The sequence below is a fragment of the Semicossyphus pulcher genome, unplaced genomic scaffold (assembly GCF_022749685.1).
Source record: "Semicossyphus pulcher isolate SPU_LCO1_2020_fin unplaced genomic scaffold, fSemPul1.0.p SCAF_12, whole genome shotgun sequence".
NCBI lineage: Eukaryota > Metazoa > Chordata > Actinopteri > Labriformes > Labridae > Semicossyphus > Semicossyphus pulcher.
In genome coordinates, this window is record NW_027211626.1 from 21740992 (window position 1) to 21764888 (window position 23897).

The window sequence follows — 23897 nt, forward strand, 5'->3', positions numbered from 1 at the left end:
CTTTTATCTTTTTTATTCTTCTTTTCATTAAAAAGGCTGCTTTAAAGAATAAGATAAAGTAATAATTTAATCATTAAAAAGGCTAAATCAAATAAATAACTTATGAGAAATCAACAAACTTAAGTGTGCATACAGTCACGGCACACTGTCTCACTATTGGCTGTCCTTTATGGCTGTAAGGCTAGTGGGCAGCTAGTCAGTCTCCCTGTGGCTGAAGTGATTAGGGACTTAGGGAGAAGAGGAGTTATCGAGTTTTGTTATTATTATATTATATTATATTAAAAATGACCTGTGAACAGAAGCACTGCTGGGAGGACATGTCGGCGCACGGAGAGCGAGATAGAAGAGCATCAGAGAAGCGTCGGGCGGGGACTCATGTGGCTGCCAATCTAAAGGTAAGTGAAATTGGCCCACCTGTTGTTAACACCAAGATAAGCACGGGCAACAGAGTCCTGGAAGCCCGAGACCAGAGCTGTAGGCCTATCCTTTCCCAGGATTCTGTTTGCCGTGACAATACATATTGATGTTGTTAGCTATTAAGTGTCGATAAAATTATGTAGTAGGCTACTTCAACTTAGTTTATAATTCCTGATATAGGCTCTGTGTGACATTTGATCTTCAAATAATATCCCAGCAAGCAAAAGCCGTCTTTTAAACGTGTGGGCTTGATACCCTTGATCTATGTGTAGCCTATTTCGGCACAAATTTTAATAAAATAGATTCAAGTTTTTGCTCTCGCAACTTGCAAGATGTATGAAATCCCATCATGTAAGCAAAGTTAGCAGAGATTACAAGGTTTTTAGTTTCATTTCTTTGTCATGGTTTATGTATAGCCACGATTCAGCTCTGAATTAGACAGGCTACGTGTAGCCTGTTTGTAGACCATCAGGCGAAATAGCATTAGCAGATTCTTTGGTGTCTAATACCCAGTGAGCACCAACCGGGATTTCAACATTGACATTTGGCTGATCAGGATGAAATCAGTTTTGAACATCTAAGACGGTTACGACATTAACGTGTTAGAAAAACCTTTTTTGTCTCATCATTTTGATAATTTGTTCATCATAGCAATGAAGGGGTGACAAAAGTGATGATTGTAACGGCATTTCTCAAAAATCGTTTTGCAGTGGTGTGTGAAATCCTGTCAACACAAAGACGTAAGTTTAACAAATTTTATTTTTTGTACAACAATCACAGACACAGCGCTTTAAGGGCTGTGTGATGTTAAAAAGAAGATTCAGAGACATTCAGGAGAACATTCACCACAGAAGAAGAAAAAAGAAGACTGCCCATGCCCAGGTACTTCGGCTGTGCGGCTCTGGCTGTGACGGCTGAACAACCCCTGGATTCTGACGTAGTTCATTCATACCTAATGGACATGTGATTAATACAAATTGATGTTGATAGCAGTTATTTAAGTGTAGCCATAGATAAAACTATGAAGTAGCCTACTTCAACTTAGTTTATAATTCCTGCCATATGTTTGACATTTGATCTTCACATAATATAAGGTGAAATAACCTTTGACCTTTGTTACCCTCATTTCCACTGACAGCCTCCGCTAGGCGCCTGTACCTGACCAAGCACATTTTGTGCAGAGAGTTGCAACCCACCTTTTTACTTGGAGCCTCTGCTAGGCACCTACGCATGTCCAAGCAGATTTTGTCCAGATAGCTGCAACCCACATTTTCACTTTCAGCCTTTACTTGGCGCTAGGTGTCTGTGCGTGTTCGAGAATATTGTGTGCCAAAAGCTGCAACCCACGTCTCAACCTACAGCCTTTGCATGGCACCTGCGCCTGTCTTCACCTTCAACATGTGTTTAAAACCTGTGTTCCCAACAAGTGAGTATGGTCGTACATCCGCTGCTACAAAAACACCAATGGCCTTTGTTATTGCTTAGGCCTGATCTGAATTGCCAGCCAAAGGCTGTTTAAATGCCAAAGGGAGCTGTGTTTGTACTACGCTCGTCTTTTTCCTTGCAGCAGTGATACTTAAGTTTGCGTGGTGCTGTTTCAAATGAGTTAACAAGTTTGACGTGTTGTCAGTAACATGAACGATCTCTACTGAACAATGTTGGCACATTGCTTTGGTCTGATCCACTTGCCTTTGTCCGTTGTTGTATTTCACTGGGAATCCGAAGTGTTCCCAAATGGGAGACCTTAATGAAAGGGGAGGGTCTTCAAGCTCTGGCTTCTCGTTTACATTGGCCATGACGTTAGCCAGAGGCTCGGCTGGGATAAGCGTGATCTGTGTGTGGTGCACTCACAGTGCGAGGCGGAGCATGAGGCAGAGGCTAAACAAACTCCCAGTCCGTATGAGAACTCGGATTTGAAATATGTTCCGCATGCAGAACAAGCCCACTGTTTAAGATTGCATTTGGTACACATCTGCACCGTACCGAAACTTCTATACCAAAACGGTTCAATATGAATACGTGTACTGTTACACTTATACTTGGCTTTATTTGATATGACAGCTGAAGAGAGACAGGGCATGTGGGGAGAAGAGAGTGGCGGATGACATGCACAAAATGATCGTCAGACCCAGTGTCAAAGCCGCGATCAGTGCGACGATGACTGTGGCTTATGTACATGGGACACCTGCTCTACCAACTGAGCTACTCCACTGCCCCTAGAACTTACTTTAAGATGAATCATTAGTTGTGCAAGTGGCCTCTTTCTTAAAACAAGAAAAACAATCTTGTTTGCGGTGATAATGTTAGAAGACAATGCTGGTGATATTTTATCTCTTTATTATCAGCAAAACAATTACTCTGAAGAGACGCAGATAAATGAATGTGATTTTACATTACAGTTTATTGGCACACTTTTATGACACTTAGATGAAAGTCTACATTATTTTCTGCCCTTCTGTAAGTTCTGTACAAATACTTAAACATTCACAATTTGTGACAAAACACAGAAACTACCATCAAGTATTGTTGTTAAAAGTGCAGGCCCTCTTCCAGCAAAAAGTAAAAACCTTGTGTGTATGGCTACCTCATGGTGACAAAACATTTCTTTGGGTGTAACCCTCATGATGTAACCCTCTTGTTACTCAGCTTGCTTGAATTTGCATTGAGACTGACATCTGAATAAAAGCTTCTGAATATTTGCCTCCTTAGCTTTTTAACTTTCCTTTCTGAATGTTTGTCTTCTGCACCAAAGACAAATTTTATCACACTTCTTTGAAGCATATACACTATAGTATATTATATATTGCTTAGGTTTGCCAAAAGGTCATTCATTGTTCTCCTTTATATATGGATTTGAGATTTGGGAGCAGTAAAAGGTACTGTCCATACTGTTTATCTGACCTCCATTATTGCAAAGAAATCAGCTGAGATCCCCAAAGAAGTGTCTGTTTTTGCACTAAAACATGCCAACAATTTAAAATCCTGTTTTTAGGCAATTTTCATAAAAAGTATAAAGTTGTTGAAAAGTAAGTTTTAAGAGAATGCAGATGCTGCAACCCTTTCATTAACAACAGAAACATTTTAAGAGAGCTTGTGGTGCTGCTACTGGAAGACCTTACTGTGTGTATAACTGTGTTACACCATCTGGAAATATATAAATCTCATCAGGCTGATCCAAAGTTTTTCTATCTGAACACAAACATACACACACAAATACACAGCACAGGCAGCTGCACTCATTTATTTCTCCGTTCAGAGCCTGCCTGCTGCACAGTGAAGCATTATTATTTCACAAATGTAGACAAGGAGGGCCCCCGACAGAGCCAGATGTTGTTGGCACATTTAAAAGCTGCATGTTTTTCCCACACATGAAAGCTGTGCTGTGCAGTAATCACCAGCAGAGTGTTTGGAAATTCTCATGTTGCACAGCGGCATTTATCATGAGCGGGAACAAATGTGGCAGGAAACAGATCCAGAGATTGTCCGGGGCTGGAAGCCAGCAGCAGAAAGTGCATTACTGTATCGTTACAGTTCAGTCTGAAACACTTCCTGCACAAATTAAAAATAAATCAGTGTGTCTGACTCTCTCTCTCTCACTCCTTTTCTATGCCTCTTGTCCTTTCCCTCATGCAGAAGATTACAATTTCATGGTCTTCTCTTCTTTTGTCTCATTCTTCCATTCTTTGGCCTCTGATATCACTCTTTTCTTTCTTTCTCACCCATCCCATCTGTCTTTTCTCCATCCTGACCCCCCCCCCCCCCCCCCCCTTTCTTTCTATACATTTAAGTGTTGATCGCCCACGGCCCCACTCGGCTCTGGGGCCTCAAAGTGTAACCTGACAGGCTGCTGCGCACAAAAATCTCCATTCAGCACTGTAGGAATGAGCAACTACATATTTCGCATACACACCCTCAACTTTGACCGACATTCACACACACACACACACGAACAGAGGTCTTTGGGGACAGAATACACACATTTCCACGGTTGAATCTGTCATGCTTCCCCTTCTTTTCTCTTGTATTTTTTACATGAATACATGAATAAAATTTGAAATCCTGTGGATCTGGAAATACTCTGTGTCTCATAATCTGCCCATGTTTGTTTTTATTTTTCATAATTACAATTGTATGTATGTATTGTTTTCCTGTTCGAGATAGTTTCCCGTATTTGGGACCATTTCATACAGTCTTCGGTCGGTACTTTGGCTCCAAATTAGAAAAAGAAAAACACGATCTCCATAGTAAGTGGAACGTCTCGCCATAGTTTGTACGGTGATATACAGATCTGTGGATGGCGCATGCGCCGCGTAGCCAAATGCAAGAGGCTTATGGGTACAGGAAGTCCAAAATGGCGATGGACGGAATGATGTCCACGTCCTCGGGTCTGTCGTACCACAATGCCGGGGACTTTTACCCCCGAAAGTTCGGCCCGAAGCCGGACGTGGTGCCGTCCGGGGTGACCGAGAGGAAAGTGGGTCCGCTGGATAAACCTGACATGGTGTCGGTGGATGTCATTAACATCAATGATTCAGGTTTGTTATGCTAACAGGCTAACTGCTAACAACACGTAATCAAACAGGCGGCTATGCTAACAAAGCTAACAGCTGATACTGAGTTGATCTGTGGACGTCAGTGAAGTATTATCCGTTTATTCAGCCTTTGGCGGGATTTAACTATCGTTCGGATATCAGCGTTATCCTTAACCGACTGTGTAGTGCTCCGTGTGTCCGTTTGAGTCCGTGTTTCCTGTTTGTTGAGTTAACGTTTGTCCACTACTAATCCAGTCAGCAGTGAGCTCACTGTCAGTCAGCTGAAGCATCGTCGTGGTGATTTCAGATCCTGTCTCACTCAGCAAAGGTGTCCTTTGCTTTATGACACATAGAGAATATCTGTTTATCACAGAGAAAAAGAGACGTATTTACTGAATGAGAAAATAGCGGAAACATAAAAATAATGACAAAAACACTGATGATAGTCATTTACACCAAAACACTGAAACTGTATCATATTCTGCCCGTCTGTCTGACTTCTTGGATATTAGTTTCCTGTTTTCGTTATCCTTCGCTTATATTTTGTTGTTAACATATTGATGGTGGTACCTGTTTTCTTCCACAGATGTCCACTTGCACAGGAAGAAGCATGAACATGACACCTATGTCTTGGTGAGTGTCTCTGTTGGTTTTATCAATTACATGGGTTCGAGGAGAGTACTCAAATCACTTTTATTAGTATTTATTTGCAATTAATTAGTCCTTAAAAAGCAACCTCAAACAGGACTTAAACTTAAGAGGGCTTACTACAGACTAGACTATTGTGCTGTTTCAGTGATTTTCAGTATTAATGGTAGGTGGAAATTTTGTTAGAACAGGTTGTAAGAATGGTCTTACACTTTGACTCATGGCATGCATTTTCTTTAGCAACAGTTAGGACAGTTTAGATAGTAGTAGCAAGTAAGAATCTGAATGTAGCTTTTAGTAAAGTCTGACAAAACTTTATAATTTGTTGACAGAAGTTCGTAACCCTTTTTAAACAGAGGTATGGCCATTAAACCATAAAGAAGGCCCGTCAATTTGCCAGCTTTGCTTATTCAGTTGACCAAAATAACACTGGTATATTGCTGCCCACGTGTGATTTTTTAATTAGCATGTTTGTTTACCGGGAGCAAAAGAGGCGCTACCAGGTGTGACACGCCTACAGTTGCTAGAGTTGGGCAGCAACATTGCTCTCTAAACAATAATTATCTTCCTTTACTGTCCCTGAATTAGCTAACTTCTTTGTCTCTTAGCTTCTAACTGTTATCATCTTCGTATCATCTAGGCCTATATTCTACAGAAAATAGGGGAAATGACGAAAGTAAATAGATTGCAGTGTGTTGCATTTGATTTGACAGTTTGAAGTTGTGTAACTTTCTGACTGGGGTTTGAAAGAGATTGATTGCTAATTGATTGGAATGTCTTTACTTTAAACAATTAGGGACATCATTAACCGCTGTACTGGACAAAAAATCGTCTGTCTAATGTAAGGTGACTCAGTTTTGAGATGATCATCACCTGCAGATATCTTGGATTGTTGTTTGTGTTTTTCCCTGTTAGCTTCGTCATCCACAACTTCCTGTTTCAGTCACAGTTTTGCAGAAAGGTCCTCTGCAGGATCATATTTAGTTGTGATACACTGACTCACCACTTGGTGTCAGTGTAGGTCACACTTTGCCCCTAACTCTGCTTTACTGTCACAGTCCTGATGGACTTGACTGTTCTCAAATTAATCTTGATTTAATTCTAAGCAACCTTTACTGAATAATTTGAGTCTCCATTTTTTTATCCTGCAAACCCTCATCAAAATAAGCTCAAGTAAGTTGTGATAATTATTATTGATATGTTTTAATTTGCAGGGAACCATCCATCCATTCAGGAGGACGCACAGATCCATCTTTGGGAAACTTGTGCAGGAGTTCAGGCTGGTCTCTTCAGATAGACGGGTAAGTGTATGTGCGATGAAATGCAGCCTTAAAATGTTCACATGTTTCAGCCTTAAAAATCAATATGTAATGTTTGTGTCATCTCTGGTAGATTTTGGCTCAATATTTTTCATCATCAACAAACTAAATCTTCCTGGTCCACATCATCCAAACCACTGAGTTTCACTGAGTAGTTAGCATCTAGAGAATCCTCCCTTTATAATCCCATTTTGCTTTAAGCTGTTCGGATTCTGTGTCTCATACCCAGCCAAACCCAAACACCTAGCAGTAATCCTGTTTGCCGAGCAGGTCACCATGTTCCAGTGAAAGCAGCAGAGTAAAATACCATCAGCCACGAGCTGAAAGCTGGTCCACTTTGGATGACCTGTCATAATGTGTAGCTTAAAACTGCCACCTTAGTTTCTACATAGTTTTCCATGTATCTGCTCAGGATGCTTCTCCTGTAGTGATCCTACGTCCTTCACAACTGAGCGTGGAAATTGTATCGTATAGAAATCATATTTTAAAAGCATTTCTGCTCCCTTGTTTTCCTAAAAGTAAGACATTTCTGTCAATGGCATAATCAGGGCCTGATGTAAAAAAAAACGTAGGGACTGTGTTGTTTTATTGGAGGTTGTTCTTGGTGTCCAGATTGGTTTTAAGAAAACTTTTTGAACATCTGAACTTAGACATGAATATTTTCACTCAGACTTTTTCCAGTATCAAACAAAGAGGACTCATTGTCATCCACCCCTTTCTGTGCAAGTTCCTTAACTCTATGGATGATCTTATGTCATTTATACAGTAAGACAATTAACAGGTGTAGGTGGACAGAAACCTGGAAAAAGGAGTGTTTCTAAATGATTTTTAGGATGATTTCAGATAGCGTTTGTTCGTATTTATTTGTATGCGTTTGCTCAGAAAACAAAAACGTTTTTTTTTTATCAAGACAATTCTCATGGTACATTTGTTAATTCACACATATTGTACAGGGGTGGAAATTGCAGGGTAACTCATGAAACGTGGCCCACGATAGAATATCAGGACACTGTGATAAATGTTTCTGTGATAATTCATATACTGCAAGACGATCATGTTATGATACATCACCATATCTGATTAACTGAATACAAAATGCCTACAAAGGTGACAAGCAGGATTAATGTATTATTCATTTCAATCTGGTGTCAGTTTCACAGAGCTTGACACTAATGTTTTCTTCTTTTATCCTGCTGCCAACTTTTTCTTCAGTCAATTAATTCCTGTTCATGTTCTCCTCATTTATGTCATAAGCACCACCGCAGCCAAAATGGCAGGGAAATCTGTTTAGAGTGCCGTATATTTGTAGATTAAAATGTCAATATTTGGCCCCAGCCTATTGATAATTATATTGCGCGAGTCAGGACGACGATATGTTGCCTTATTGATATTTTGTTCCGCCCCTAATACTGTATGTGGCAATGAAGTAAGTGAATGTAGGTTTTTTTGGGGGAATTTCGATCTTCTTTTTCATGGTCTTGACTCGATCTTAATCCATCGAAGCCTTGTCTTGGTCTTGAAGCAATCTGGTCTTGGTCACGACTCTCAGTTTTGGTGGTCTTGAGCACAACATATACTTAATGCACAAAACTATCTTTACCAGAACTATCTGTACATCTTTGAGGCATTCAGAGAAAACCTTTAGTCGGTTGAATTAGAAAGTTTGACCCCCGCAGTTGCACTGGGGGGCCTTTTTGTCTTCCAACACGCATAAAGAGGAAATATCACAGTCCATTTGTAAAGTTGAGCATGTTGAGCGTGCTTGTTTTGCATTTGGTGGGGGGGATTGTTTTCCCACTTTTCCAGCTGTACTGCTGATTTAAATGCCAGCAAAGGAACTTGTCTTACTGCAGGCTGTGATCTTCCTGATAAACATACATTAAATATTCCACTTCAGCAACAGCACTAAACAACAACAGAGTTTGTCCTAGTTTTCCCACTTTAAAAAACATGTTTAGTCCAAATAATTTGAGTTTTTTTTCTTAAGATACATTTAAAGACAAGTATCAAGTATTAGAACACTGTGGTCACATCAAAACAGGGACAGATGTACAGTCAAAGCGAAAAATGTTACTGAATCCTGCTGATAACAAACCTGAAAGGATCTTAAACATGATTGTGTGTGTGTTTGTGCGCGCGCACGTGTGTGTGTGTATCAGCGTTATTGTACTATAATCCACTTTGACCTAATGCTGGCAGGGGGTCCTGCTTCTCCAAAGAGCCTTGGATTGGATTACACGGTGTCGTACACGGCTTAGGGGCCAAACATAGTTCAAACGGGCGAAAGTTGAGATGTTCTTCCTCAGCACCTCATCGTCCTCGGCTCATGTTTCCTGTTATTGTTTGTGTTGGGAAATATAACCTATTTAATTTCAGGTACAGTTTGACTGATACAGGAGTTTTTACAGGCTGATAAAGCAGTTTATTTTACACCAGGGTGGCTGATGGAAGAGATTTTGTGCTGAAATCTGTTTTCTTTAAATGTTAACATTTTGAAACCATTGAGGAGGCTGCGTCAGGCAAAACAGCCCAAACTTATGATCTGACAAGCGTCTGCATCATCGATTACCATTGCATACAGACTGCCGTTCAAGCAAACCTGCACTTAATCTAACAGAAGTTTAGGTGGATGATTTTACAGTACGGAGATGGATGTCCTGTTGGTTTAGCGCTCTGTAGCTTCCTCATCCCGCAGTGATTGATGCCTGGCCTCCTTCTTTATGCCTCTTTTAACTTTGCATTGTATTCCCTGCCGTCAAACTGTCCTGTCTGCCTTTGTCCTGCTGTATACACAGGGAGGCTGAGCGCAGTTCTGATGCAGATTCTGGCGCTGCTCCCTAACAGCATTACCTGTTGCCCCCTACGGTCTAAATAACTCCTCTCAGCTTCCCAAAGCTTTGGTACGTGTGGTATAAACTCTAAAACTCCTCTGGTGCTTCACTGTCCAGTCTCAAAGCTTACTGAGCAAATTAGCTAACAGTAACAAATAAGCAACCTGTCTGTAAGGAAGCACAGGGAATCACAATAAGTTCAGGCAGAGGACATCATATGGAAAAAAACAGAAAATAGTTCATCCATGTCGTTATAAAGTTGTGTTTTTGAACGGTATAGTCAAAGTCAGATATCACATATTGAATGATGTAAATACTTGTGTATAGAGCTAACTTTACTTAAAGATATGCAGGGCTCTTAAAGGGCCAGTTTGCCGATTTTCATCCTCAGTCCTATCATGCTATTACGGGGAGCTAATGCCTTTATGGTAGGAAAGAATGCAATTTCACTCTGTGCCTTTGGGGGACGCTATCTATTTCTCCACAAACCTCTGCCAGACTAAGTAAAATGCGCCATCTGGTGGAGGCCAGGGGGCTCACTAAACTACACTTCCTAATCTAGGAAGCCCGCCTCTGATATCCTCTCGTTCAAAATCATCAGGTTTCAAATGTAGACTGCAGACCTGAAAGTTTTTTAGACGATCCACCGGTATATTCTCGTCGTATTTTAGATTCTGTACCGCTCTGAGCCATCGCCTGCAGCGAAACAGTAGTATTTAACTCCAGCGTCTCTCGTTGGGCCGTTCCTTTCAGACGGAGGGGCACAATGCATGCTGGGTGTTGTAGGAATGTAGAATGGGCGAAACCACGAGCTGTTTGTACAACTTTCTCCACAGCTATGGCGCTAATTTCAAATGTTGCATCTATTGATCAGAGAAAACCAGCTTTGACTGACAGAGGCTTTTTCCAGGGGAGAATTGCTCCTTTAACAGCAGACCGTAGTCATTAAGTATTGATTTTCCCAAAACTTGTAAGAAAGATCTTTAAAAATTAATTGAGGCAAAAGCACCCTGATTTTTTAAATTCCTTGTGTAACTGAAACTACTAAAAACTACTTCTCCCACAATGCAACTCAAGATTCCCTTCATTAGACCCCGCTTGAATTGACTTGTCTTCCCCCAGAGCCAGTAAAGATATTATACAACTGCTTTTCACAGAATGAGGAGGACTTAATGTGTAAAATCCATGCTGATCCTCTTTATAAAGACTCACAAATAGTCAACGTTTTCTAAAATACAACTTAAATGTAGTCAGTCTTATAAAATATTAGGTAAGTTTTAAGTGGAAGTAAGTCACAGAAGGTTTTATATCTATCAAATGAATCGACAGTAAAACATATTTTCAGACTCTAACAGAGAGTTAGACTCTTGTACAGTACATGTTCATACTGCTGGAGTTAATCAGCCTCTCCTGCAGTAACACAATGTCCTGATGAAACTGGAGCAGGGACATCAGGCTGTCGGCAGAGGAAAGATGTGGCTGCAGGACAGCAGAGTGAGAGGACCAGGCGTCATCTCGTTTCCGCTGCTGAAACTGATTCAGAAAACTCCGTTGTCCCCTGTTAACACGCCGCTGCCACCGCCGCCCCGATTCATTATATAAGTAGGTTTATTTTGAGAGGAGAACACAGCCGCCCTGGAGACACGGAGTCCTGGCGGCTCTGATCTGAGCAGACAAAGAACGGGAGAGGACGTTTTTTTTGTGTTTTCACTGCCGCTGGAAGGGAGCCCCGGCAGGATGTGGCTACGGCACGCTGCAGGTTTCAGTTTGATCCAAAAGTTCCAGAAATCCCCCCCCCCGCACACACTCCCAGCCCGTCTGAATGAAATTGACCTCCCCTTCCTGCTGTCCCTCTGTTCTTCAGAGGCTAATATGAGTCACGCCTCTGCTCAGCACCGTGACACACATTTGCTTGGCGCTGCCTGATGATGCTGCAGCATGGCACGGCCCTCAGCAGTGATGTAATCCAGCCTGGCATCAGCAGAGGCCCCTTATTTATTACAGTACCTGGTGACTGAGCCGCTCTACGGGCGCTGCAGCTCTGTCACTTCGATGTCACATGTAACCTCAATATGTTGGCTCACAGTGACGCCGCCGGACAGCCGGGCGAGGCCGCTGACCGACAGACGAGGGCAGCAGAGCATCAAGGATTTTACAACGTGCACTCTCCTCCAGGCGCCCTGCGTACGTGAAGGGGGGGCTGGGAATGTTAGGGGCCAAGTGCTGTCTCTCTGTTTGCACACACAGACACGTGCACGCATGCATGCACACACACATGGACGCGCACACACACACACACCGTGGGTCTCCCATGCCTGTCGCTGGCTAGTGCTGTCACCAGACGCCCCAGTGCTGTCATAACACAGCACACCACAGTAATTGTAGATTTCACAGCACTCGGCGCTCCCCAACACAGCATATGACTCCAACACGAACTGACAGGCCAGGACACACACACACACACACACACACACACACACACACACACACACACACGTGTGTACATGTTCCCTTGTTCCTTTTCTTGTCTCTGTTCAATCACACACAAGCGCCCTCTCTCTTTCTGCTCAGAGGGCAGGTTTAAACTCATGGTTTTATTTTTTCCTCATTAAAATTCTGCAAATGTCCTCGACGTTAAAAAACAGCACTGATCATTGAATGTGTTTTACACCTGACACATGACACATGGTCGTTATTCAAACACTGAGGACGATGTTAAAAGCTTCTTAGGATGGCATTCATTGTCGACTTTAATACTGGAAACCACAGTTCACTTACAGTTTCCTGATACACTCAGGGTTTGTTGCTTTAAGCCATGAAAACAAGCTTCTCCTAACTTCAACCAAAACGTTTTGGTTGCCCAAAGCTAACCAAAATTCTACTGGCAGTAAACTCCCACACACCGTCCAACTTGCAGAAAATAAATGATTTGTGCAGGACTTTACTTGTTTTTTTGACTGATTTTTTTCCCTTTTCTACTAATTTCTCTATTTAGAAAAAGTTCTTTGCTGACATTATGTCCAAACAAAATTCTGTCTCTAGACGGACAACAACATCTCCATCACCTTTAAATATGCAACAACTTCTTCGGATAGCTTTATTAGCAGCCCAATCAGCCGTGCAATTATACAAAAGAAAAATAGGATATGGTCACTCGTGGCAACATGCATAAATATGTAAAGCAAATGCTTGCCAACACTGTCAATACAGTCAACATCAGAATAGCACACAGTCAGTGCATAAATACTGTCAGTGACCAATTTAAAAACCAAATCAGTTACAGCCTGTGAGCGTATCAAATGGAAAGCTGGCACATTTTGTACAAAATTAGCATTAGCATTTTACCCCAATCTCAGAAACCATCAGTCACTGTCACACAATGATTTAGCCATGCACTACAGTCCGACCAGCAACTTGAGATCTGAGAACTGAAGTTGAGTTGAAGTTGTGAGAAGACGTCTGCGACCAGATTGTTTTTATATAGATTAAGAAGAGCTAAATTATCTTCTTGTTATAGCTGACGGGTTCTGGGATTACTTGACAGCCAATGCATTCAGCCTCTTTTGCTCTCCGCATTGAATGTTTTCCTTTATACAAAGTGTACCAAATGTGCAGAACTACTTGTTCTCAAACGGAAACCACAAAACTTCCAAATCCAAAAACTTGTTCCCCACTTACAGATTCTGTATTCATGTGCAGATTTCTTCATATAGAGATTACATTTAGCCAGACCCATCATGCATCTGTTGACCTGAATGCTAATATGTTGACTTTGGGTCACTCAGCATGTGGTGCGTTAAAAGAGAAATTGGCCCCTGGAAAAAGCCACTGTCAGTCAAAGCTGGTGTTCTCTGTCATCGATAGAAGCAATCATATTTGAAATTGGCGCCATAGCTGTGGAGAAAGTTGTACAAACAGCTCGTGGTTTCGCCCATTCTACATTCCTACAACACCCAGCGTGCATTGCGCCCCTCCCTCTGAAAGGAACGGCCCAGCGAGAGATACTAGAGTGAAATACTACTGTTTCTCTGCAGGCAATGAGTCAGAGCGGTACAGAATCTGAAATACGACAAGAATATACCTGTGGATCGTCTAAAAAATCTTCAGGTCTTTAGTCTACATTTCAAACCTGACCATTTTGAATGAGACATGACATCAGAGGCGGCGTCCTAGATTGAGGAAGTGTAGTTTAGCGAGCTCCCTGGCCTCCGCCAGGTGATGCATTTTACGTAGTCTGGTGGAGGTTTTCCATGGTTCATTGGAGAAGCGGATAGCGTCCTCCAAAGGCACAGAGCCAAATTGTATTTTTTTTCCTGCCATAATGGCATTAGCTCCCAATAACAGCATGATAGGACTGACGTTGAACATTGGCGAACTGGCCCTTTAAATCTGGGATTTATAAATCTAGATACAACCTTTGTTTTACATATTTAATAGGTATAGGCTCATGGGTTATTTTGAGAGGCACACATTAGACAGTATGGAATTTATTTTATTGTTTTGATAGATATTTTAGAATATAGCTTAGAATGTCACGTCCTCGGAAAGCGACCTTCCTCTGAACTGACAACTCTGTGATTCAGACTGTAGCGAACATGTTCGGCCGCACATGAGAATTCACACAAAGCCCTGACGCAGCAGTCGACCACAGGGCAGCTAACTCACTGTTCATCAGTAGCTCCCAGTCGGTTTGTAGGTTTGGATTGAGCTAACAAGGTGGCTGGTCACCTGCCAGAGGAAGCTGACAGACGGGGGAACCCTGTTCAGGAGAGCTCAGCCTGTAAGCACAGTGGTATAATATCTCCTGTGGCGCTGCAGGAGCTGTGTGCGATCACTGCTGTCTGAGTTTGTGGACAAATTGGACTTGAACCATCAATCAAAAACAGGAAGAGGGGAGTGTGATGCTTTGATATGCATGATGGGAAGTCAAGGAAATAATATTTTCAGAGCTTGGCTCATGCAGGAGTTGATCATTTGATCAATAAAATGTCAAACAAAGAAATGCAGAATTTCTGACACTAAGTGCAGTGTTCCAGTGTTTTGTTCAATCGTGCTGCAACTAAAGATTATTTTCATTAGCTTTTAATCTGCTGGTTATTTTCCAATTATTGCATTATGGTTTAGACTATAACATGTAAAAAATGCTAATCAAATCCCTTCTTTTGTCCAAACAACAGTCCAAAACCCAAAGAGAAAAGCAACAAATCTACACATTGTTCAATCAGCAAATGGTCCTTTCTCTCAATATGATTTATCGACTAATAGTCGAAGCTCTATTGTTTAAAGATATTCCGTTGACAGGGATGTAAAACAGAGAAAAGCAGAAATATTTCACACTTCAGGGGCTTGATCCAGAGAATGATTGGAGTGACAGTCAATGATTCGTTCTCATTTCTCAGGTCCAGTTATCTAAATCTCTGCTATGGTTATGGAAGTAAAGCATCTTTCACAAGTTTATCTCTGTCCATACAAGTTAGGTAAACGTCTGCAGTTGTTGCTGACGTTCTCTCTAGCAGTAGATGCTGTCGGCAAAGGAGGTACAGGAAATTCACCGCAAGTTGCCATAGCTCCTGACTGACACAACCTCTGCTTGCACGCTGCTGACACAAGTCACGTCGAAGCTGGATGACGCTAGTTTGTACGGAGACGCTGTGATTGGGTAGTTACGTGGAAAGCTAATTCTGATTGGTTGTTTGATTCAGACCAGACGAATCTTCTAAATTAAATTTTTATTTAAATACAAAGGGTGACATACCCTTATATATATATATATACCTTACAGTATACAGTATCTTAGTGGACACTATTGACTGGTAATAAACTTTTTGTTTGACCAACTGTATGAAATGTATTCAGCTGTTGGCACTTGAATATGACATGATTTAGTTTTTCAGTAAGTACAAAATAATTGTTAATCCCATCCCCCCTTGTGCATAATAAGTAACCCTGGTTGGGCCCGGACCCAGAGGTTGAGCCACTCTGATACTTTTGATTTTTGTCTTAAACTTTTATTTTGTTTGTTTGTTGTTGTTTTCAGTCGTGGAGGATCCTGCTGTTCGGGGCTCTCAACCTGCTGTGCACCGGCTGTCTGCTGATGTGGTGCAGCTCCACCAACAGCATGGGTGAGCACACAAACACACACACTCTCCACACACATGAAAGAAACACACTGACAGAGGAGATGCAGATAGTCACATACAAACGGACTCTCTCGCTCGCTCACACACACACACACACACACACACACACACACACACACGGATGAACACAGGTTGACAGAAACACACACAGGAAAAAAAACACACTTTGAGACATGGACACAGACACTAACAGGCGGAGATACCTGTCTACACACAGCAAACTCTGATTGACAGTTCCACAGTCTTACACACATGCACACAGGAGCGTGTGCGTGTGCAGCTGCAAGCACACACTGTGAACAAGTCTTTTAAAGTGTGTTAGCAGGGTCGTCTCACCAGAGGGGTTCAGACGGATCCTGCTACTACTGCCTGTGCTGTGTGTCTGTACACAGCTTATGTGTGCGTGATGGGGGGGGTCACCTCAGTCAAAATATGGCACTTGAAAGGGCATGTTGAAGAAACAGAATCGTTCACAGCGTCTGTTTTTACCCTCTGGTGCTACAACACAGAGAACACATTTGTCACATTGTCACCATGTTATTTTTTTTTTAGAGCTACAGCGGAGCGCGGCCGCGTCCACCATCGTGCAAACAGCTTTAATGTGTGCAAAGGGTATTTAGGATTTACAACGATCAATATTTTTGTCATTTCTAAAAGTGATAATTATCTTAAACTCTGTGTGGGAAATCAAATGTTTAGACTAACTTATCTAGTAGAGAAAATGAAGGATAGCTGTATACTCAGACCCTCCTCCTTTTCTTCTGAGCCGGGCCATAACTGGACAGTGACTAACAGCGATTAAACCATCTTTAGTGGTTCCAATCGAGCGGTGCTGAAAACCAACGTCAATTCACAAATCATATTTGAGTACTATAACAATATCTCTCTATGCAGTTGTGCAGGCTGATTATTTAATAGCAGAGTTGTGTAAGTCATTAAGGTCCTTTTGCCTGCTGGTTGTGTCATATTCAAAACCAATATAATTATTTTTTGCAACAAGCTCTTTCAAATTGCAAATGTGGGAACTGGAGAGTCCACCGCCCCCTGCATGCGCCACACACACACATCTGCACAATACTTTTCTTATTGCTAATGATTATGGTAACACTGTTGTAAGGGCCTGTGTCCACTAACGGCACTTTTTGCACTGCCCACAACCTTCATTACGCTCCCCTTGGTAGGGACCGTTAAGTCTGTATAATCGCTCTGTATGCTTAATGTTTGCTTTTATTCAAGGACATTTTATAAAGAAAACAAAGACAACGTAAAGGAATCGTGTCCTGCCATTAGCAGCAGCTCTAGACCTGGAAATTGTACCCTCGAAAAAACGAAAAGATAAGCTCCTCATTCGCCATTGTTGTTGACAAAGTTGATATCTGAAGTCCCGCCCCTTCTTGATTTTGTTTGGTCTGTGAGGGAGATGTGACATTGACGAGCGTGGCGGTGTTCCAAAAGTTGTTTTCAACTGAAAGCGCCGCAACAAAAAACAGCTGACACAGAGGGCGTTCTTGCGCTGAGGACGCTGATCGCGAAAAACACTGAATTGTTTTTGTATAGAAAACAGGCGCTGCCAGAGCATATAGCGCCGTTAGTGGACACAGGCCCTAACTGTGTTAAAGAAATAGTACGAAATAAAATTAGTAACAATCCACACTCATCCATTACAGTGAATGTTTTGTGCTCGTTCCATGAAAACTAAAACACTTGGTTAATATACACTTCTTACATGTCCTGTATTGATCAACCACCACAATATCTTACAGTTACAGAACAAATGTAAACAAAGTTAAGTCCGATGACAGATCTGTGACCACATAAAGCCCCTCATTGAGCCCCCATTGCTGCAGTTTATGACTCATTCATCTGCTTCAGGAAATTCCCTTCCGCCCTGGGATCCTGAAGTACTGAGAGTTGGGGTTTAAAGATTTTGAATACATGCATGAAACATTAGTTGTCAGCAGCTTCCTAAATCTCAGTGTTGGTGTGAACTGTAAGAGTGTTTGTGGTATCTAGAGGACTGTTTGAGCACAGCAGAAGCACTTAAAACCATTTCTCTGCTTCAGCTGAGCTGTCCACTGGCTTCTCTCTGGGCAGTGTGACAAGCTTTTATTGAGGAGGCACACACACACACACACACACACACACACACACACATCCAAAGCATCATACAGGGAGCAGTGCTTGCATGCTGTGCAGATGTTGAGGTTAAAGAGGATGTAAAAGAAGGACTGTAAAGTAAAAATTAGGGGCGTCTGTGGCTCATTAGTAGAGTTGGTCGTCTCTTGATTGGAAGGTTTACGGTTCGATGCCTGACTGATACAGTACTACATGTCGAAGCGTCTTTGGGCAAGACAGTCAGTTGCAGTTAGTTCACTACGCTCTTTGCCTAGTCGTTGTTTTGTTTGACCGTGTACCGCTGTCCAGCTTTAACACTTTTCCTACAATAGCCATGTATGTTAGCTCACATGTAAACGTGTGGATGGATAGGTCAGTGTAGGATCAGTAGTGATTTAGGGTGTGTTTAGCCCTCTCCTCCAAAGCAGTAAGACAGCTGTGCAGTAAGACGCAGTGTTTATGGTCAGCGAGGCTCGTGTCTGCCACCAACATTAAATCCTCTCAGGGATTCCATCAGTCAGGAAAATGCTGCAATGAAAAGAGCAACATGCAACCTTATCCCTGCTCACCCGCTCTGCCTGCAAATACTGCAGCATAAGCCTCACACACACACACACACACAGCGGTGGCGTCGGGTGTCGCGCAGACAGGAAGCTGAGGACGGAGGTATCGAACACACGGAGGAAGGCGACACCCTCGTCAATACTAGGCTCCGATGAGAAGAACAGGAGCAGACAGCGGCCCGGTCTCAATACTGTCAGTTAGATTCCTCCTCATGTAGAGTCTTCTCCACTCACAGGATCTGCAAACACTGCAGCTCGCACACCTTCAGACTCAAACCATCTGCTACTTTACTCAAGTACCTTCATTGTGGACACTTATCTGACAGCTGGACGCACAGGTTGCTTTACACATTCAGGTTTAACCAGTTCATCCTCCACAAATCAGTTGATGCAAACTTTTTTCAAAATGAGCAAAAGATTTTTACAGCACAATTTTAGGGAAACAAAGCTAAAAAAACTGTAGAGGTAGTGGCCAACTTAGTTTACTACTGTATAGTTTGTGGTAATACTAGGGATGCACGATATTGGATTTTTTGCCGATATCCGATATGCCGATATTTTACAACTCATTTAGCCGATTACCGATACCGATATTTTTTTCCCGCACACCTAATTGCAGAGATCATCAACTCTCTTCTGTATTGGAATTAGCGTACAGTATAATGGTGATACTCTTATCACATTTGTTACAACGGTCGGGGTGACGGGTCTTGAGAAGGTTAATCAAGTTTGTAGTGTTGAAAGACTTTGCCTTGGCTCCTCCTCGCATCACCGAAGCTGAGCAGTCATTGCAAATAGCAGTTTTGCGATCTATTTCGGACACTTTGAAAAACTTTTGACATTTTGGCTTCTAACTCTCTCATGCAGGTCGACACACGTGACGTCATCACGCTGCGCCGCGCAGCGCAAGTCTGCTTCGCGCCGGGGACATTGCACCGAGGTCGGGCATTTAATCAAGTATGCAGCAGCCCATTATTTTATCGGTTAATTATATCGGCGGATATCGGCGTGTTGGCCGATATCCGATAGTTCATTTTTAAGCCAATATCGGCCGATACTGATAACGTGCCAATAATATCGTGCATCCCTAGGTAATACATATTATATACCACTGTTAAAGTGTATGTTTATCATGACACATATTGATGACACATAAACAGACTTGAACTGAGGTTCATTATTCTCATTCCCTCTCAGCCGTCGATACCTCACACTGAAACTGAGAGTATGAACACGGTCTGTGTTTTTCCATCACTACATTATTGCTGTTTGTGTGTTTGTGTGTGTGTGTGTCACTTGTCAGGGCCAATGAGATCTCTTCATGCCCTCAGCTGTTTGTGAGCCTTCATGATGTAGAGCTCTCAGTGTTTGTCTTCCACCTCATTAGTCAAAGGCAACACACACATTTATACGTGCTGCTGTGTGTTTATATTTCTATACCTCACACAAATGTGCTCTGTACATGAACGCATATGGACCAAAAGCTGTACATCTGCTTAAAGTGTCTGCACCATTATAGTCAACACTACCCAGTCTAACGTTATTCAACCCTGTTTGTAGTTTAGATTTTAGTTTTACGTTGTCGTGATGGAGGGAGGTCAAACAGAGTTGGCAAACTTGCGAATTGTATGTGTATTTCAGGGACTGATGCACAAACCATGAAGCTTATAAAACAAAAAATAGATTTTGAGTAAAAATAAATTTTACTAAATTGGCTTTGGAGTCTTTTTTATCCCTCCATATGAGGCCACTGGAGTGAATGTAAAGAGTCTGCCACCCCACTGCCCCTCACTATATCTTATGTATCCTGATTAGGGATAGACTGATTATCGGCGCCGATATTCGGCATTTTGACGCATATCGGCATCGGCCTTTTTTTTTTTTATATAAACCTGACGGCCGATAAGAGTTCATTTCTTTGTTTTATTTACTTAATAAAACTTCAGGAAGTTATTTATTTATTTATTAAAATTTTCAGTTAACTTTATAAGAGATGCTGCTGACCCTGGGAACTCCCTGCGCTTTTTGTTTGTTTGTTTAATAAACATATGCTTAAAGGCATTTAAACAAAGTTAAGTGTTGGAGTTTGTATTATTCAAAATTTTGACGCCAATATTTTAACTTTAACTGCAAATGAATATCGGCTCCAAATATCGGTTATCGGCCTGCTTGACTACTAATGATCGGTATCGGCCCTGAAAAAGCCATATCGGTCTATCTCGAATCCTGATAGTGCTGCGATAAGAACAGTTCCTGTTTCTGCTGGAGAGAGAGAAGCTTGTCCTGAATCACAGTGCTTCATTCAGCTGTTACAACCTGTGAGGGAGTAGGTGAGTGGGTAGGGTCCAGTTTGAGAGAGGCTCCATATGAACAATAGTCTTGGTTAAAAACTTTCATCTTTTAGATAAAGTTTGACCCATTTAGCAGAGATGGGGTCTTTCTTTGTGACACTGCAGGCGACAGGTTCGTGCAATGTCAGTGCTGTTTAGATCCAGACAGAGTTTTGTTGTTTTATTGTCTCCCATGCAGGTCGGTCAGTTGTGTGTTCAGAATGATGCGTACATCAGACGCCTATGATTTATTTCTGCCGTTAGATTAATTGAACAATAACCTATATAAAAGTCTGCACCCCCCCCCCAACCCCACACACACGCACACACACACAAAGACACACACGTACACATGTATGTCCCTGTGACCCCCGCTTTTCAGTTACACTAGGTTCCAGACCAACGGCCACACAGAAGCGGACAAAGACTCATATATACATACTGTACATGTTCCTGCTCATGCTGTGGGAACTCATGCGAAGAGACACACACACACACACACACACACACACACACACACACACACACACACACACACACACACACACACACACACACACACTCTGCTGTGCCCCCATTAGATCATGGCTAACGGCTTAACAGACGAGTTAATGCACACACTATACCATACACACACACACACAGCAATCTGTTCCCATGTTCTCTTCTTGGCTGTCAGCATGTTTGCAAACACACACACACACACACACACACACGCACACACAGCGGTATGGACTCCATACATGCCTTGCTGTCGCTGAGACGGTTAACCCTTAGTCGACCTCTGAAGATGCTGAAAGAGATAATCAGCGTGCAGCTTATGCAGACCTGCTGGTCTTGACGTCCGGCCCTGTGTGTGTGTGTGTGTGTGTGTGTTAGTGTGTATGTTAGTGAGATCATGGGACAGATTGCAGTATGCGGGTTAGTGTTAAACTAATAATGTCTTACAAGTAGGAAGACTGTGTGACCGGCCCTACCTAATCCTACTTTGAACAAGAAGCAGGGCGTGTATTGACCAATCATAACATTTTCTTTCTTATACAAATACATGTGCTTTGAAGGCTTATTCATACTGGATAAGTCGGTGCAGGAAAAGTTGCTTATTTAGTAATCCAGCAAACAGAAAGCAGGCTTTTAAGAAGCTAAATGCATTTTTCACCAGCTAGTCTCTAACTGTGGCAGGAGGTGTTAAGTTGGAATAAAAGAGCGTTTTACTTGCTCCTGCTCCTGCTCCTGCTCCTGCTCCTGCTCCTGCTCCTGCTACTGATGTCAGGATTGCTAAGAGCGCCCAAAGCCCAACAGTAAATGTGCTGTACAAATATAACGTGGGGCTAATTTACACTGTGTGTTAGATTACTGAAAGCAACACCCCTTATATAATAGTCATTTGATCCTTTGCCCGTATAAATATATTGATTAGCGTGACTATAAAAAGAAGGCATTGATAAACCATTCTATGAATGTGATCGTTTGTCAACAAATGGGGAAGAATCATTGATTTATTATTAACTAGCTTTGATACATGTACGCTTAATGTCGTGATTTACAAGCCCGCCTCCGCTTGCAAGTTCTTTACCTTTTACACAAACAGTCCCACACATGCGTACTACCTAAATCCTGCCAGTCCCTCGTGGTTGTGCAGAAGGTGTGAGCCGGTTTACTTGTTCTTTTATAGTGTAACTGCTGAGAAACAATCAGAAAATAATTTTTATTTCTGTGAGTCACCACTTTGTTTACAAAAACACTTCTTGCTCTCCACACTTCTCCTCTAGGTAGCTCGACAACTACTGCTCTCTCTTTCCTTTGCTTGCGGAAGCTTTGGGTTGAACATGTGATCGTTTATGTGAAAGCTTTTCGATACTATCCAATATACAATTATCAGGATTGTATCGTATTAAGAAAAAGTATCAACACTTTTGCCAACCCAGCTTGCAGAGTACATAGGATTATGACTTCCTTGAGAGCTTCCTAGGTTCTTGGAAATTCACACAACACTGTACTGCATTCAGTTCCTCTTTAAATTAGGGATGGGCATGTCAAGCAAAAATACTACTCGGTATTTTCTGGCTACTATTTGGCAATCATTCGAAGATCCACCCACCCCGTGCGCGCAAACACACTTACACATACTTTCACATCTCTGTTGGTTTTATTTTCATGTCAAAGTGTGTACCGCACAAACTCCTATAAATCACTTTGCATCTTCACTATATAATACAGGCGGCTGTGGCTAAGAGGTTCAGTCGGCTGTCTTTCAGTCGGATGGTTGGTGGTTCGATCCCCAGCTCCCTCAGACTACATGTTGAAGTGTCCTTGGGTGAGGCAGTGAATCCCACCTTATGTAGCAGCCTCTTATTATACGCTAGTTTTACCTGTAAAGTTTGCACTTGACCTAAATGACATCACACAACTCTTTGATGGCTGCAGAAGAATTTTTCTCTGGTTCCGAATCCCGCAGCGCTGTACCTGTTCTACCGGCACCTGGCGCTAATGCTCTCTTCTTCTCTTGTTATTTAATGGCGGTTAGTCAACAGCTTTTAGACGTGCTACAACCACCGTCTGGTGGTAGTACCGCATTACAACCAGGCGCCAGTAAAATAATGGAAAAAATATATTTTTGAGATGAGATAATCCTCGTCTGAACTTTTATTTTATTTTTTAATGAATGAATGATTATTCAAATATTCAAAATTGATGACCCATCCTACTTTAAATATACAGTGTATTTTATTTAATCTGTGCGCCTCTCCTCTTTTTCACTCTAGTTTGTGCACATGAACGTTGGGTTTTGTGTCCATGTGTGTTTAATGCTGTTTAAGCAGAGTCGTTGTTGCACTGTAGCTGAAACATAAGCTGATGATGAGTCTACAGAACTGTGTGTGTGTCTCTGTGTGTGTGTGTATGTGTGTGTGTGTGTAGTCAAGCTAGTCCTCCCGTATCAAATTGTGCAGTGGACAACTGGATCAGCTTTCAACCCTTTGACAAAGTAAAGACATCAGCTT

General features: G+C 42.0%; 1 protein-coding gene across 1 annotated transcript in view; it reads left to right on the forward strand.

Annotated features, from left to right (window-relative positions):
- The first annotated feature begins 4768 nt into the window (after positions 1–4768).
- Positions 4769–23897, forward strand: part of slc30a6 (solute carrier family 30 member 6) — a 68332-nt gene continuing 49203 nt past the window's right edge. The window contains exons 1-4 of the mRNA XM_069658517.1: positions 4769–4952; positions 5536–5582; positions 6812–6898; positions 15785–15869. Of these exons, the coding sequence (XP_069514618.1) occupies positions 4769–4952; positions 5536–5582; positions 6812–6898; positions 15785–15869 (403 nt within the window). The remainder of the gene's footprint in view (positions 4953–5535; positions 5583–6811; positions 6899–15784; positions 15870–23897) is intronic.